Genomic DNA, 18,544 nt, shown 5'->3' on the forward strand with positions numbered 1-18,544 from the left:
TGTGATAGTCCTTACATGGAAGAAAACAACCAATATCTCTCAACAAGATTGAAAGAACAAGCTCACAGTTTAGTTTCTAAACACTACCTAGTAAAAATTTGGGTTTTACTCATTTATATCAAAATCTTTTGTATTAACAATGCCGGTGCTTTTCCTTGTAGAATGAGTAAATTAATATTTCTATAGGCTGTGCTGTAAGTGGACTCATGGCTGATTCTAGGACAATGGTTGACAAGGCACGAGTTGAAGCTCAGGTGATTATATTTGTACTAATAGTTATAATGAAATGGTGAGAGACAAGTCTGAAACATTATGTAATTCAACAAATGTTATGATGTGTATACCTTTTAAAAGCTTATGAAAATTATTATTATTATACTTGTAATAAGACATTATTTTTAGGCCTATTACATTTTTAAACACTACATCCCAGCTGGCCTGAAGATCTCTGAATTGAGTGAAATATGTTGTTAGTGATGGATACGAAAAATATTGTGCGATTGGAATGCTATTATTTATACTCTGTTCTAACTCTTGAAAATCCCTAAGTGACTAGATCAAAAATATACTGTTTAGAAGTGTAAGAAGCATAATACTGATGAAAAATAAAATTGTAATTATGTAATTTACCTGATCTATTCAGATGTAGTAACATGTTGTTTATTTTTACAAGAATCAAGCCATCAAACTTTTAAGGATGCTTCAAGCATGAATTTGTATACAGTTGTATAGGTAATTATGAATTGACTTAAATTGGTCATCACAAAAATTACATTAAATGTGCAGCTGAAAAACAATGTTAATATCGATGTTGAGAGGTAATCCACTTCTAAAAGTATTTTTATATAACATAACTAGCCAACAACTTTTGTCATAAGTGTATTTACATCAATCCATGATTTATTATAATGGAGTACACTTTAGTTTGAATGTGATACTCCTTCTTGATCTTCTTTCAATAAATTGTTAATATTTCTTTGTTTTAGTTATTAATTACAATAAATGAGAGTAAAGTGGGATAATTTTGATGTGTATCAACTTGCTACTGCAAGTGACAGTTTTAAGGAAGTTAATAATAATAAAACCTCTAAAATGTGCTTTTAACCCATAAAATAAACAGAGGAGAACTTGAAACAACAGACCTTATGTTATGCCTGCTTTCCACTGAGACTGTTACATGTTTTCTTTTGTCATGTTCTTTATTGTTAATTTGAGTTTAAATTTCTACCAGCATTCTTTTCGTGGTCTGTTTTGATAAGACTTCCTCACTTCTGTTAAATATCATCTGAAAAGGTATATAATTGTTATAATGTTCCATGATCTTTATCTCACCTAGTTTAATTTACCAGGGTGAAACAGATTTAATTTTATCCCTATGCATTGGTGTCAGTGTAGTACTTTGACCTATTGTTGAAAGCCGAAGCACTGTTTAAAACAGAGGACATATTCTTATTTGTGTTGTAGATCATGCTTCTACATGAAATAATGCACAAGTCAGTTTTAGCTTCAAGGCTAATGTGCACTTTCAGTGGTAACCTTAAAACAACGTTGTTAAAATAGTTAAAACTGTATGTGATACAGTGTTTCTACAGCACTTTTTCCCTAGAAAGCTCTAACCACAAAGAAAATTAAGCTGAAACTTGACAGAGAAGCCAATATTATATGATAAAATTTGATATGTATAACAGCCATTAGTTTTACTGTTTAAGTATTGATTTCAAAAATATAGCATCTAAAAGCACTTGATTAAAAATTTAATATTTTGAATACTTTTTGTGAGACAAAAAATGCATGTTCTTGATGCTTTTCATTGATAACAAGACAATATGAATAGGCAGGTATATAGTTTACTTGTAAAAGAAATTATCTTTGAAAACTATTTAAAGATTATATTCATAAGCTGAGTATGGAGTAAATTATAATGATGTTGATACATGTTTTAATGCCTTCTTTGTTACTGTTTTGTATTTGAAGAGTAAATTTAGACAATGTAAAATATATTCACTACCATGTACAGGTTAAACTGTTAAAAACCATTAATATATATATGCATGGGTGTTATACCAGTCAGTATCCAAAGTGTACTGTAAATGCAATTTTTTTACATTAGTAAGCAAACTTTAAACACTACAGTAAACTACAAGGCCCATTGTCAAGAAAAATGTAGAAGCTATTATTGGTAGCATTATTCTAGTTGCTAGTTCTTTGTAATTCTTTCTTACTTTTTTTTGTCTTAAACTAATTTTCATAGTTTTAAGGCTAAAGACAGAACACAGCATTTTTGTCACAAAGTTCAGATTTTAACTCTTTACTTAGATATTATGTGTATCAATTAAAGAATTTGTTAAGTAGTATACACAAAAGCAATGTGAATACTGAGGCTTACTGAATTGCACAAGTATGATAGTGTTATCAAAACTATAAACAGAAATATGTGAGGAAAGAAAACTATAGGACCGACTACATAATATTCAACTTGGTGACTGGTATATACTTTAGAAATATTAGGTGTAAGTAACTTTCTTCATACCCTTTCTTGTATTAAATGTTTGTGTGTATAGAATCTGTATAATGGGTGTTTTATATCACGTTTTATTTATCATTAGGTGAGTGTATTTCTATAGTCATTATAGATATTGCAGCACTCCAGGCTAGTGGTTTTTCTACTCATGATTTATACAGGATTCATCATAATTTTTGAGTCTGGCTTGTTGTAGAAATATCACACAGTAAAGCATTTTGTGACTTAACTTTATGATATTTTTAGACAATTAAAAGAAAGTAATTTGGAACTGTAATACAGAAAGTGGTTTACAGTTTATAAGTTGGTCAATAAAATTGTTTTCTAAATTGATTTTGTATGATAGTATTGTTTTTTAGAAAACTTAAGAATTATGTTAACAAGTTTTAATTAAGTATTAAGTAATTACTTGGAATTAATTTGTTTTTAATCAGCCTTCAAGATCTTATTTTTTGCTATAAAAATGTTTTTCAATTTAACCATTTTGTTGATTATTCAATCAAAAATGAAAACTTTATGAAGCAGTACATGAAATAACCATAACTCGAATTCATGGTTATTTTACAACTCCACAGTAACTACATCTTGGAATTAACATTAAGACATTGTGTTCAATACAAAATACCAGAACTGCCATGACTACCAAAAAGCATACTTCTTTAAAAACATTTTTTGAAATGGAAAATTTGTTTTAGTTAACCGTCTTTCTTCCTCATTAATATTCAACATTCACATTTATAATTTGTAAAGCTGCATTTTTCTTACTTGCAGAACCACTGGTTTTTGTACAATGAGAAAATGCAAGTAGAAAGTGTGGCTCAGGCAGTTTCCAACCTTGCTATTCGGTTTGGGGACAGTGACGATGATGGGATTGCAATGGTTTGTATCATAAAGATAATTTTCAATATCAACTTGCAGATGAAGAGTTTCTGAACAGAAACTTTACTGATTTATGTTTTGTAGTAGTTTGTTTATTAACTTACCTGACTGTAACTGTAATACATTCTCGTTACATTGAGAAGTTTGAACAAGTTATTGTTACTACTGTTAGTTTAAAACAGAAAACTGGCAACATTTACATTATAGTTACATGTAATACTCTAGGATGTATAGCTAAATAAATTTTTGTATTCTTAGATTATTTTTCATGCCACATTTTAATTAGCTCATGCTTGTTGTTTTTCTAATGCTTACAGAGTCGACCATTCGGGGTAGCAATTCTCTTTGCTGGAATTGACGAGAGAGGTCCCCAACTGTAAGTTTATAAATTATGTATTTTAATTTGGTTTAATATTTTTGAAAAGACAGTTTTTTTTAGATATTTATATATTTTTTATAACTTTAGAAATTAAGCTTAATTATATGTCTGTCCTTGAGATAGAAGTACAAAAATTATGTATGAAAAAGGTAGTAGTGGGCATCTTTCTCTATACATTCTTTAAATACTGTTTATAGATGTATGAAAAAATTCAATTTTTACATATGTAAGATTAAGTGTTACTCATCTTAATAATTCAATTTGTATATGCTGATTGATGGGACTTTTTTCTTCATTCAGTTACCACATGGACCCATCTGGAACATATGTCCAGTATGATGCTAAAGCCATTGGATCTGGGTCAGAAGGGGCACAACAAGCCTTGCAGGAAGAGTATCATAAAGTACTGTTAAATAATTTCATAAAAATTAATGGTTAAAACAAAGTAAAGGAACACCAGTTCATTAGAATAATTTTTTTCACGTTTAAGTTTTGGGTACTTTGTGTAACATTAAAGAAGAATCAAAATGTTTCTTCAAATTTATAGTATTTCATAAACAAAATAATTCTTCTTAATCATATCAAGGAAAATATTTCCTTTTGTTATCTTGTTTTTTTTTCCAAGTACTGAAGTGGTAGACATTATCTTATAAATATTTACATTTTTAAATGAAATTTCCCCAATTTTTAACAGGAGGGGATTTTTAAACGTGTTCAATACCTGTTTGATAGTAAGTAAAAAGTAAAAGTTGAATAAAGTATAATGATGAAACTACAATATGAAATACTTGGGAAATGTAATATACATTTTTGTTTTCTAAAACTTGATCACTTATATGCAACTTGATAAATTTTAATACTGCATTTGTATGTAATTTATAAAATTGTTATAATAAGATATTTAAACCTCAATATTTACTTAACTTTGGCACAAATAGGTTCAGTACATGAGATCCAACCTGGAAAATTTAAAAAATATCAATAATAATAATAAATTGATATCTGGAATGTGTATTTTCTACATTAAATCATCAGTACAAAGACAAAGGATTGATATCTTTATTAACTTGTACTTAGTAACTTGTATCTGTATATCTACATACATGTACACTATCCTACCAAACGTCATGGGACACACCTCTGATTGCAGGAAAATGGGTGTCATGATGAAATACGTAAATAATTTGGCCTGTAAAGGTGATCAGCGGTTTGCTTGGAAGTCCATTTCAACCTTGTATGGCAAATGATGAGTACATGGAAAGAGCTAACAGAGTTTCAGAGGGGAAGAATAGCTGGATGTCATTTGGGGAAAATGTCTGTATGTGCTATTGCTTAACAATTAAACATTCCCAGGTCGACAATTGGCAACGTGCTGAAGAAATGGAAGTCCACATGTGTCAATGAGCCTATGAAATGACTAGGTAGGCATAAAGTACTGACTGACAGGAGCTGACGCGCCTTGAGAAGGCTGGTTACTTCATCTCACTGTCAGACTCTAGAGAATAGAAAATCTGTGTTTGGAGATGTGAGCAGGCATAGCCAATCTTATAAGTGTTTCCATGAAACATTGAGAACTGCATACCATGAAATTTCACAGAAGAGCTGCAGTGCACAAGCTGTTGATAACAAAAACAAATGCACACCATCGATTGGCATGGAGCAAAGTAACACCGAACCTGGACCGTGGATCAATGAAAATTGGTCCTGTGGAATGACATTTATGTTCTGAACAATTCTGTGTGTTCTGCATTGTAGCAATTTTATGGTACCAGCCCTTACACCTTCCAGCATGATAATGCTCCATGTCAAAAGTCAAGGATTGTGAATGTGTGGTTTGAAGAGAATGACATCAGAACATTGCATTGGCCAGCACAGAGTCCTGACCTCAACCCAATAGAACATCTTTGGGATGAACTGGAATGTAGAATTAGGGCAAGGCCAAGATGGCCCTCTTCGGTAGTGGAGCTTACTAATGCTTTAAAAAAGGAGTGGAGCACAATACAGCCAGCTTTCTACCAGAAATTAGTAGACAGTCTTCCACAACTTATTGAAGCAGTCATTAAGGCCAGTCTATAGTCATAGAGATGAATGGCCCAAAAGGAAAGAGGCAATTGCTCTGCTAGTGACTTGAAGGCCAAGAAACAGCAGTGCTGGAAAGATGAGAAAAGCTCTTGCCAAGAGTATTGGTGATGCTTTGTACATCAGTAATTTTTTGGAATGAAGACATGTTTTATTCATAACTACCCGTGTCCCATGACTTTTGGTACGATAATGTATGCAGAAACTATTTTCAAAAACTTTGACAGCATGTAAACAGAAATAGGCAACTTTATTTCTGGAAGAAGTTTTTGATTGTAGTAACATTTACAGGATCGAATGATGAAATACTGTGTGACAGTATTTTATACGGGCCCTTTGTCTTAATATTATTTATGTTCTGTTACAAGTAAATGATAAATGTGGAGAAATGTATTAATTTCTGGAAAAGTTAGTTGGCTGAAGTATTTAACATCATATGTTAAATAACTTTGTTCACAGTGTAGTATATCTGTACCGATACAAAGTAAAATGTAATAGTGATCTATTTAGGCGTTTTTTCTTTAAGAGTCTGATCTGAAACAAGGATGTGCACTTCATAGAATTAATATGCACTGTTAAGAACATGATCCTGAATAAATTATATTGCATTATTTCAAGTTGTGTATTCAGTAATAAGTTAAACAGAACATTGACAGTGCTTATGTAAAGTAAATGTATGGAATTTTCTATAGCTAGTACTGAAAGAATTAACATGCAAGAAAATAATTTTATTGTATATATAATGCTGAAAGGCTTGAAATTTAGATAGGAACCTGAAATAAACAAAACAAATCCTTAGGTCTGACTTGCTGATTAACATATATAAACTAGTGTTTATTACTTAACCTACTTGTATTATTGTAGAGTTGTTTGAAAGTTTCCTCGGAATCTTGTAAACAAAGATCAAATGTATATTTACACCTCGTTTAGTAGTGTGTGGATTGGCACAATCTGAAACTTTATACAGAAATGAATCTGTGAGGGTTTACAATTTAGTCTTGGACTTTCTTCTAGAACCACATAGTGATAATGTTAAAGTTTTATGTCATGTTATATTTTTAGACTGCAAGTTTATTATAATGAAATATTTAGATATAGCTTAATGTTGCCTACATCTTACAAGAAAATTATTTATTTGCTTTGTTTGTGTGGTGGTGTGATAATACCCTTTTTTCTTCCCATTTTATTGTATAAACTGTAACTAGAAAATGGCTTTGCATTCTAGATTCTTATTACTACAAACAAATTTTCTCTTTCTTGCTTTACAGTCTATGACTTTAGAAGAAGCCTCCAAAACAGCTCTTAAAATCTTAAAACAAGTGATGGAAGAAAAACTAAACTCCACAAACATTGAGGTTAGTAATTTCAATAATTGCACTATTCAATCTAGTTCTTATTCATTTCCAACTTATTATTGTTTATTTATTAATGACTGCAACATCTCACTGTTTTAAACTTTGTAGTTTTGCAAGGTTCCTTATGTGTAGCCTGAAAAACAGGTAATAGATAAATAAATATAACCATGGCTTTTTTCATTAAAATTATTAAAACTAGTGTCAGTTTTATTGTGTACTTTTTCAGAACTGTACTACAGGTATTCCTGTTTATATATGAGGAATGAAGACTGTTTGCTTTTTGTATACTTTCAATATTTTTCAGAAAGAGTAATATTAATCGTACTATAAAGATGATACATCATTTGTGCATCTGTATGTCAGCATCCTTCACCTAGAGTTGGCTGGCTCTATTATTGTAATTTTTTGTAAGGCAACTGGAAACTGTCCAACAGTGTACATGGGCTGTTTTGTTTTATGATTTTTGCCTGAAAAGGAGTTTTAAAAAAAGCCTCCAAAGTAGGGCACATTTCTTTTTATAGACTTTGGCTTTAAAAGACACAAGTACTTAATCAGTTAAATGAATCTGTTATTACCTTCCATAAAGCAGGGTATGTAATTTGCATCTAATGAGATCATAAAGATTTAATAACAAAAGAAATAAGGAAGGAGAACATTATCTAATGTTGTTCTTTGTACAGTTTTTGCTTTATTAATGGGTAAACTCAGATAGTTACAATAAAATTTATAGGGACTGTCTGAAGATTTATATTGTTAATATCAAAGGTAACAGATAGAGAATATATTTTAAACTTTGTCACTGCAGCTGGGACATATATTTTCCAGTGCTCTCACCCCCTCACTCTGTGACTGGGATCATGTCCTGTCAAAGTTCAGTTTGACCTAAAACCAGTGATCCCAGCCACAGTGAATGGATTAAATCACTGCTGTGCAATAAAGTATTAGTTGTAAGATGAGACACACCTAGCAATAAATGGTTTCAAGTATCATGTTCTTACAGGTTTCTCTCACCCACTTTCAATTTCAGGTAGCAGCCGTAACTCCCGATAAAGGCTACCACATGTTTACCAAAGAAGAATTGGAAGAGGTCATCAAAAACATATAATAATTGTCCCATTTCACTAGGTTTACTACTTTTGAAAACCTCTGTATATCTGTTTGACACTAAAGAAATGTTTAATAAACATCAGTTTTTAAATTAGCATGTGTGTGTAAGCATTCCAAGTAATCAAGGTATACTACATATAGCAATAACATAAGTGTAATAATTTTCTAAAGTTATATAAAATTAAAGTAATTTATATGCCTATTTTTCTGGAACTGCTATTTCCAGTATGCATAAACTAATGCCCTTGTGTTTAGCATGTAAATAAAGTGATTCACAACTTGTGACCAGTTGCCACTAAACATGCTACTAGTTTTTTGTTTTTTTTAAAGATTAGGCCTAGGTTTGTATTTAAAAAAAAAAAATTAACTTCAATGGTATATGTGTGTGAAGGCTGAAGAATAAAAATCTTGGGATTATAAATAAATTTTCCACACTTATGTTCAAGGGGTAAGATAATCCATGATTTCTCTTTCTCATTTAATATAACACAACATTTGCTTGTAAGTATTTCATCATAAGAAATTGTTTTTTTAGTAGTTATGATGATTTCTTTAAAAAATGTTTAAAATCTGTTTGTTGCGAACACATTGGATATTACTAGCCTAATGAGATTATTTTAATAAAATAAAGCTATCATATGCAGATATTTGTGAAAAGAAAGTATTGGTTTTCTATCAGCCTAGAGAAAAGTGACTTTCAGTGTCCAATGAGAATAATGTGCTGTAACTGTGAAATTTAAGGGATTATCACAATGTAGAGAAGGTATGGTTGTACAGTGGCTTTTAACACCATTATTCAGAAAATATAATTCGTTTTTGTGGTATAACAGTCATGGTAGTAGTATGCAGGTCCTCTATAGAAATGTAAAACCACAAAGTTGGACAAAAACATCTAAGTAAATAGATGTGAATGTTAACATATAATTGTGGTAAACGGTGATGAAGCTAAGCCTAAATATTTTAAAACGTTATGTTAAAATGAGAAGTTTATAAAAAGTAAAATATGTTGCATATTTACAACTTGACAGGTTAGGACATGAAAAATGCCCCCCCCCCCTTAAAAATAATACTTAGGTCCCTGTTCTTATTTTAGGGGCATTAATTATTTTTAAAAAAAAGGAAAACCTGTCTGGGCATATTGAACCATGGTGCATACTCCCACAGTTTCAAGGCAATTGGCACAGAAATACAGGAGTAGCACACAATTGTAATCATTCCAAAGAAGTAAGAAACATATGAAATGCGTTGTATTATTCTAAAAAGTTTTAACTATCTACTTATTTAACTTTATTACTACACTATTGGCCAGCCTTCCTTTCATTTTTAAGCTTGCCAATGATATACATGCATTTTTCATCAATACGACCATAAATAAACTGAAACAGAATCATGATCTGCATATGTAAGCTTTCTATTATTAAAAACGAGGACTTAATGATGGGTGGAAACATTTTATGCTTAAAATCCAGAGTACTGATTCATCCACAACAAATAAAAACACTTTAGTCATTTAAAACTGTTTGTGCCCATCATGGGTATCAAAACCCAATTATTAGCATTATAAGCCTTTAAACTTGCCACTGGGGAGGGAGGGGCATTTAAAACTGATAAAACAATCACTGAAAAGAAGATAGTCCTAGTTTTCAGAAAGATTTGGTCTTTTTACTCTGTGGAATGAAAATGTAAAGTTCAAAATGGGAATTATAAACTCCAACCTATATACTTCAGAGGGATAAACACAGTATCAACTTGTGTATTGGAACATAATAATTTGTTACCTTGTAATACACAGGACAGTAGCTTCTGCTTAAATATATTTATTTACAGTGACAAAAAACTTTACAACTAAAAATGATCAAATAAGACCTATTCCTTGATATAGTATTTGTAATTTCATGCTTTGTATACCAAATCACTGCTAATAACCCCTTGTAACAGTTACGTATACAGACATCTAAGTTTAGAACTCCCTATTACATACACTGCAAATTGTTTTTACCTTTAACCCATTTAAAATCAAAGAACGGCACAAATCTTAATGTATATTTGTGCAGATTTTCTTCTAGATAGGTCAAAATATAGAAGAATGGCTGGTCAAAACCGTAATTCTGCAAATATTTTGTCCTTTGAAACCCGTAAAATTGTAAGAAACGCACAAATCCCAAATTTGTATGTTTCAGTCTGTGAGAGCTATTGCAAGGTATCTTTATGGAAAAATTGATTTAGATTTGTTGAAGTATAAAGGAATAGAACCTAAAGCCCTAAAACTGCAACATTTTATACCTTTGACCCCTTTAAAATCTCAAGAAAGGTAAAAAAAACTCAAATTTGTGCACTTCAATCTGTGGGAGTTATCATAAAGTATCTTTGTGCAGTCTCATCTCAACTGAAATAAAGAAACAGTAGTCATAAAATCAGAACACAAACATGAAAAAGCTGCCTGGGTGTATTAATCCAAGGTAAATAGCCCAGAAATAAAGAATTGGTACACAATTATAATTACTGGAAAGAAAGGTACAAAGTACAATATATCTTCCTCCTTGATGGGGAAATATAATTAAAACTATTAAATTGTTACATATACTTGTTGAACTTTATAAGGTAAAATATGTATATACTGACATTTATAACTTCTTAGAATGAAACATTGTTTTAAAATAAAAAGTAGTCATTTGCTTCTATTCGTCAATAACAGTTTTGACTATTAATACTGTTACAGTAAAAGTTTCTATCACATTATTTAACTAACTGTTTGAATTGTTGGATAAAGGGCAGTTTTGGTTTTTTTAGAAAAGAAGACGGGAGGCAAGTAATGTAACATTTTTAATTTTACACACATAATTGCTAACCAAAGTATAATATTTTCTTACAATGTATCTTTTTACTATGAAAATAAACTGAGAAACATAGTTTTTTTAATTTTATTATAATCGTTAACAGTATTTTTTTTCCCAAAGTTATTGTACTTAAAAAATAAAATGTGAAATAACTTCAATACTGAATTCTTACACAACTGCCTTAATGCAATAAATTTCACTGTTTGATGAAGTTATACACACTGGTTTCTACTAGTTTTTATGAGAACTTGTGACTAAAAATAAAGAAGTAATAATAATAATATATCAACCATGCTATATCTTCTGTGTCTAATGCTGACTAATACTAATACTTCACTAATACTTTCACTAATACTAGGGATCATCAGGCCAGCTGTGATATAATAAACATAATCCTGATCAAGGTGCTCCTATGATCAAATACTTGAACTGTTTCTGTGTGAACAACATGAACTGTAATTTTTACCAATTTTATTTAAGTCATTACACATCAGAATGAGGTTTGATTTTTATTAGCATCACATTATATATTTATAAAGAATACAGACGGGCATCAACAAAATGAGAAAATAAAATCTGTTATATTAAGTAACAAATATAATACTGATTATTTTAAGCTAATTCTTATTGCTTCCTTGCCTTTTCCATAAAAGGAAATGCTACAACTGTTAACAATCAAAACCAAATTAAATTACTGTATCACTTCTAACGAGTACAAGCTTTTTTTTTTTACAGTATCAACAATCACTCTTCCTGAATACCATTAAGTGTAAAAAAAACAAAACTGTTTAACATCAGGATATCCAATACCAATATATTTTTAAATTATGAGTAGCTGTTTCGTACAAAGTTATTACAAACGTAAATATATTCAGGTGACTATGAAAACTATAAGATATTGTAGCTGTGGAAAATGACTAAGTTAATCTGGCATGAAAAATTCACTACCTTGCAAATTCATGTTTTGTAAAATGTATTATTCTAATAAAAAATATTTAAAATAGATTTCATCTAAACAATGATATTTTCAACATTCCCATCCTTACCTTCAAACAGTTAAATACTGCTAAGGAAGTAAATTACTGATTTCACAGTGACTCATATACTTCACACAAGATTTTGAATCTCTTCATTAAATATTTTGCCACAACAGGAAGTCTAAAAAGCATTCTAAGCAACTAACGTATACAACATATAATTTTTCAAACTTTCTGTTATCTACTAGCTTTCTCGGGTTAATAAGTGACTTTTAAAGGATTGATGTACAAGATAAAAAGTTCTAAAACTACTCTACTTACACCTTTGCTCGGCTACTATGACACACTGGTATTAAAAGACTCAGGTATACTATAGAATGGTTTTAAATGCTAATTTAAATCTATTCAGGGATATTAAATACCCACTTGTGTTAAAATTCTTTATGTATCATAGGGTGTTGAAACTTGGAAAACTGTATAGAGGATTCTAAATGTATAAAAACAATGAAACTTGTTATCTATATACGATTACCTCTTCTATCTTGTAAAGTAAAAATTCCCCACAATTTTCAAACTTTACTAAAACATGCTAAAATACTAAATATCTTGTGTCTCTCACATTTCTACTAGAATACCAAATAAAGCATCGATTTTCAAGTCCATCACACATCCCATACACAATGTCTTTTGGTTCAGAACTCTCTGCTACATACTTCATAGTTTGAAAGCTATAAAAAATTTGTTAGAACACCACAATAATTAAATAATTATAAAATGATTATGTATCTCAAACATTGCTCTTCTCAGAACTTTACAAGATTACAAAATGACAGACTAGTCTAAAAATCACAAAAATCTTGTAATCAATTACTGATTTTAAAATCTAACCCGCTAAAAATGTTATTGTGGATCGCATCAGTTCCAGAATATGTTTTGTTTCTCATATTTGTCTCCAGTCTTTTTTTTTTAGATCAAACTTTTCAAAAATCTAAAACAATGACTACTGCTCTATCCAAATCAGGACTACGTTTCTACCAGTAAACAAAGCAAGCAAATTAACTGTTTTTCCAGAGAAATATTTCTTCTCTGAGGATTCAAAATTGAGTTAGTAGAATAAGTCATGGTTTGGCTTATCACATTCATCAAATAATCACATTTATGCATTCCTCTAAGACTTAGAGGAATGTTATCACTGTTACAAATGGAAGATTGACACAAAATCAATAACATTACACTCACAGAGATGAGATCTCCAAGTGTTAGTGTATTTCAACATTAACACCATTTGTGTATTGAAAATCTACAAAAATGTATTATTATGACTGTAAATCAACCTAAACAATAAATTAATAAGAATCTTCCAGTACTATGTTTTCCTATTATTCTTTACTGTATCTAGTTCAGCATTTCTTCTCACTTCATCAAATGTGTACTCTCGAATTAATTTTCCATTTTCAAACACAGTTACTAAAAGGTCCTGAAAAGAAATAATTTTACAGATTATTTTCAATATTGAGATATTCTTCATTTAAAAAATTTCTGTTGATAAAAGAAAAAACCTTGAAAGCTATATAGTTGAAATATTACATATATATAAGAAAGTTGTATAAATCAACAACACACTCATCCCCCAGCTAAGCTCTTAATCAAAATAAATAAAACCTTTTTTTTTTTTGAAGTGACATAATTCAACAACACAATACCCATCGGTACATATAGAACTAATTTTTCAGTTGTGGTTGCTAAAAGGTGTTATTTATGTATATGCATTTGAAAACATTATTCAATAAAATACTTGTGACAGCTATAAAGTTGAAATAAGAAAAAACATATATGTTGGTATATGTTTTATAAAGTTCAAAATTAATAGTTCATCTTATAAACTTTCAGAAATATCTATAGCATATATACTGGGAGATTCAAAAATTTATTGAAAGGCCAATAATTTGGCAATAGAGAGGAAAAGGAAAATAACTTTTAGTAATATAGAAATGTGGTGTTGTGGGCCTATTCTATGGCAATATCACTGAAAATTAAAAACAGGCAGGATTAACAGGAATATTCAATGTAATTATGGACTTTGATTTTGTTGTGCTGAAGTAGTTGTGTTGTTTACATGTGTTTTAAAATGTATTGTCTATGTATCTATTGTCTAAGATAAGAGTTTTGAGTTTAGCCGAAGCTTTGGGTGCAATGAAACCTTTATTTTATTCACTTATATGAGAGGGTAAAACAATGGTTCTATATCCAAGAGACAATGAAAAGGCCTAAAAATTAAGATTATTTGTAAAAGATGTCAATATAATCATGCAAACTGATACTCTGACCTAAGAGTAAAAACCATTAACAAGGTTACTCAGGAAAGAAATTTATTCCTTTTGTTACTCCTCACAATCTGATTAGATAACAATGTATAGAATGGGTCCAAAGTGCTGTTGATGACAGCACAAAATGTGAAAAACAATCAATTTCTATTTTTGTGGGTTCTATCTAAAAACATCATGTTTACAAATCACTCTTGTTCTGGATAAAATTAGTCAGATCACACAAATATATAAACACTACTAAGGTCTGGCAATCTGAAAAGCTTCTCAAGTACTTTTGTGTGTGTATTACATCAAAATAAAAAGAAAGCCAAGCCAATATATAGTTATTATAATAACTTCTGATCAAAAATAAGGAATTTTCCAGCTTGTATCTGATGTTTATGTGTAGATGATTATTACTATATTACAAATACCGAGTGCTAGAAATGGTTCTAGTTTGATTGATGCTTGATGGGATTTTAATTAAGGTTAGTCTGTGGCAAGAGTTCATGTTTATACTTCAAATTAGCATACATTATGAAGTTGATTTAACAGCTCTATACCTGAAAAAAATACTAGTCTCTTCATAATGTTTCTAACTTGACATGATTAATTCCATTAGCTGAAAGCAAGCTTTCATCTTATAAATGATTAGACATTAGAACTGAGACCTGTTATATACCTACAGGTTATACACCTGTTATTTGCATTAAACATTCACTTGATTGTATGGAAAAATCTTTTTAATCCCTGTTTTACAATTCATTTTCAAGGAGTTTCTGAATTGAATATTTCAATAACACCTTATCTAGCAATAGCAGTAACAAAATTGCAATTCAAGATTACCATCAGTTATAGTATAGAACTGGATAGCTCCTTTGACAATATATTTAATGTAAACAAAACAAGCATTGCAGTAAGAAATCTTCACTAAATCTCAAAGATATTTCATACAATCAGGCCTTAGGCTAGTATCTCAGAACAAGTTGAGATTTCCGAGTTAGAATTCATTTTCACAGGTGACATTTTTAACAAAGATATCCTGCATTTGAACTAGATAGGTATGTCTTATTATATATAACAGTAATGCTTCTTTAACTTACAATATATCACAAACCTGGCTTGTCTATGTTATTAAACATGGAACAGTTCAATGAAAAATTTTTATAAAGAACTTTTCATCACCTTTTCTGGATCACCAAGTCCTTCTTCAATTGTTAAGTATGAATTTCCTTGCTTTTCTAGTGAAAGCCGGCCTTTCTTGGAATGTTTTCCAGGATCAGTGATTGGTTTTTTAAACACGTTGATCTACGGAAAATTTAATTTGTAATATTTATCACATTAGAGAAAGAACTTTTCTTCAAGGTTTTTTTTATTCTAAGACAACCCAGTCAAAGTAATACATTTCAAAACATATCTATACGTAATAAGAATACATGATAACAGTCAGTGAAAACACTGTAATGGTTTCTGATGGCAGTAGAATAATAGTTATTTCCATAAAACATAATTATATACTTTCCATAATTCTGTTTATTCTAAGACAACCCAGTCAAAGTAATACATTTCAAAACATATCTATACATAATAAGAATACATGATAACAGTCAGTGAAAACACTGTAATGGTTTCTGATGGCAGTAGAATAATAGTTATTTCCATAAAACATAATTATATACTTTCCATAATTTTCTAAAAGTATCTCGGTTATGAACTGAATACGTAGTATAATCTCATCTGATTTACTAAAATGTCTTGAATGGTTTTTAATCCTATTAATGAAAAGCCATTAATTGCATAAAAGTTACATAATTAAGACTAAACATGTCACAAGGATGCCTCACAACTCATATTAGACAAAAACATGATTTTATAATTCAAATGTTATATAAAACTTTTGAATTTCAATGTAAATCTACTGAAAGTTTAAATACAAGTTTTTCCTTCCATACCCATGCTACAAGTTTGTGATATCTTTGCATTTAAACTAGTAAATCGTCTGTAAATCAATTATAATTATATACACACACACACACACCAGCAGATGCCAACTGAAACAATTCAACAGTATTTCTCATAAAAAATAGGATTGAATGTGCAGTCAACTCAATCCCTTGGATCAGAGTGTATATGTAATATTTTGTCATTCCATGTGTTATTTCAATAAGAAAAATTGCACCGTGTTTGTTTTTAAGCAATGAAGATGGACTGCAATGTATGTTGACAAAAATGTTTTGGTTTTGATGCAATGGGTGCATCAAGCACAACAGAGTGCTCAGATACGCTAAGTAGCCTCGGGGATTTTTTTTTGCTAGATGCCACTGTTCCTTGTCATTTTACTGAGTGCAAGAAAATACTTTTACCAAAGTGAGTGCTTTTTTGTTAGTTATCATAAGAAGTGTGAAAAGGGAGATATTTGATTCAAATAGATTTATTTGACACTGTACAATAAAATGATACATGTGTATAATACCAGTATAAAAACAAAAACAGCAATAAATATATACTGAAACATATATACAGAGGGCGTCCCATTTTTTCATGAAATTCCTTCTTAAAAAGAAATATTTTGGCTCTTAATAAGTTTTGTTTTCAGATTGTTCAGCACAAACAAATGTTGACAGATATGAAGTTTTCAAAATTGCCAAAAATGAATATTTTTCCTATAATTTATTCTTGAAAATAAGCATTTTGATCTATATTTTTTCTATGATTAACTGTTCAGGAAATACAGTGCATGACAGACAGACATTTGACTCTTATATATAGATATTTAAATATTTATGTATGTTAATAAAGGCATGAAACTGGCATAACTGATTTATAAAAATTAAAAATCCTTTTTATGAAATTATAAAAAAAGATTATTGCAGAAGAAGAAGAAGTAAATGTAAGAAATCCGGTATTTTATTGAGAGTGGAGAGTATGCCAACAAAATGCAAAATACCGTGTGAGATGACACAATCTTAACTGTTTTAGTTGTTAGATATCCAAATTAGAAATATTACAAAATGTCAAAGATATATTTACAATTGCCTTAAACATCCAACTCGATTGTTGTATCTTCTGTTTGTAGCAGATATTATTTTCCTATACCAAAAATAAATTTCAAATTGGTACTAACCTTCTCTCACATGTATGGCTATTCTCATTCAGTGCTGCCCTCTATATGCTTAGCTTTTTTTCACATAGCAAGCCTTGAACTTCCATGTTACCCCACAATCAACAAGGTTTTTCTGCATGTCACATGCAAATCATCACGTGACAACCCCCTGATGCAAGTGACTCCCTCTATTAGATTCTACCGAACTATAACTGTTTTCAGTGGGGAGGAAGGGTGGGAAGTTTTAGAAAAGGTAAGTACCTATCAGAAATATATTTTTAGTATTGGAAAATATTAACTTCTGATACGGTACCTTACCTCCGTTAACATGTATAGCTAGAATACCACATTGAATAAGCAGAGGGACCAGTGTGAGGAATAGAAAGAAGTATCCTTTGAGAAGCATCTATGCAGTGTTATTCCTGATGAGAGAAAAACACATGTGGGAGATTGCACCACTGCTGTACCAGGTTTACTCTGCACCCAGTGTGGAAATGTGTGTTGCATACAGGGTGTCATGATATAAAAGACTATTTGGTTTAGATATTAGTGATTAATTTATTTTTGTGAATGAATATTATATTATTGTTTAGTTTTTGTTATAATAAGAGTTAAAAGCAGATGATTGTAGGAAGTTTTGTTAATAATTCATTGATGTCGAGAATATAGAAGGCGAACAGACGATTAAGTGATAAAGATATAAATAGTGTGAGATGAGCAGGAAGAGCAGACAAAAAATAACAAAAGAAAATAAAGTTGGTGTGAAGTTAACTACCACAGAAGTGATAGGCCTAATGTTTAATATGTTAGAGTGAAACTAACAGTAGAAAAGAAGATAAGAAAAATAATTTTTATTATGTCAAAACATGGTTCTATTTTGAAAAGCAGACTGTCCCTGATTTCTTTTAATTGAAGGGTCGGCAGAATGGTCAGCTATCTCCTACCGCTTTACTCATGTACATCCGTTGGTTAGTACAGTCCAGAAAGGGCATATTTATGAA

The 18,544-nt window shown here is 30.3% G+C and overlaps 2 protein-coding genes across 3 annotated transcripts in view; one reads left to right on the forward strand and one right to left on the reverse strand.

Moving 5' to 3' along the window:
- The window catches only part of LOC106469666 (proteasome subunit alpha type-5-like), a 24,813-nt gene extending 16,396 nt beyond the window's left edge, over window positions 1–8,417 (forward strand). For both annotated transcript variants that reach the window (XM_013930167.2, XM_013930168.2), the window contains exons 4-9: window positions 187–254; window positions 3,293–3,400; window positions 3,718–3,776; window positions 4,080–4,182; window positions 7,127–7,213; window positions 8,241–8,417. In XM_013930167.2, the coding sequence (XP_013785621.1) occupies window positions 187–254; window positions 3,293–3,400; window positions 3,718–3,776; window positions 4,080–4,182; window positions 7,127–7,213; window positions 8,241–8,318 (503 nt within the window). In that variant the 3' untranslated portion in view covers window positions 8,319–8,417. The remainder of the gene's footprint in view (window positions 1–186; window positions 255–3,292; window positions 3,401–3,717; window positions 3,777–4,079; window positions 4,183–7,126; window positions 7,214–8,240) is intronic.
- Window positions 8,418–11,653: 3,236 nt separating this feature from the next.
- LOC106469665 (nicotinamide phosphoribosyltransferase-like) overlaps window positions 11,654–18,544 on the reverse strand; it is a 30,449-nt gene continuing 23,558 nt past the window's right edge. Inside the window, exons 10-11 of the mRNA XM_013930166.2 lie at window positions 15,626–15,748; window positions 11,654–13,611 (exon numbers count right to left, since the gene is read on the reverse strand). Coding sequence (XP_013785620.1) covers window positions 13,501–13,611; window positions 15,626–15,748 — 234 coding nt within the window. The 3' untranslated portion in view covers window positions 11,654–13,500. The remainder of the gene's footprint in view (window positions 13,612–15,625; window positions 15,749–18,544) is intronic.

Source organism: Limulus polyphemus, unplaced genomic scaffold (genome assembly GCF_000517525.1).
Source record: "Limulus polyphemus unplaced genomic scaffold, Limulus_polyphemus-2.1.2 Scaffold3603, whole genome shotgun sequence".
Lineage (NCBI taxonomy): Eukaryota > Metazoa > Arthropoda > Merostomata > Xiphosura > Limulidae > Limulus > Limulus polyphemus.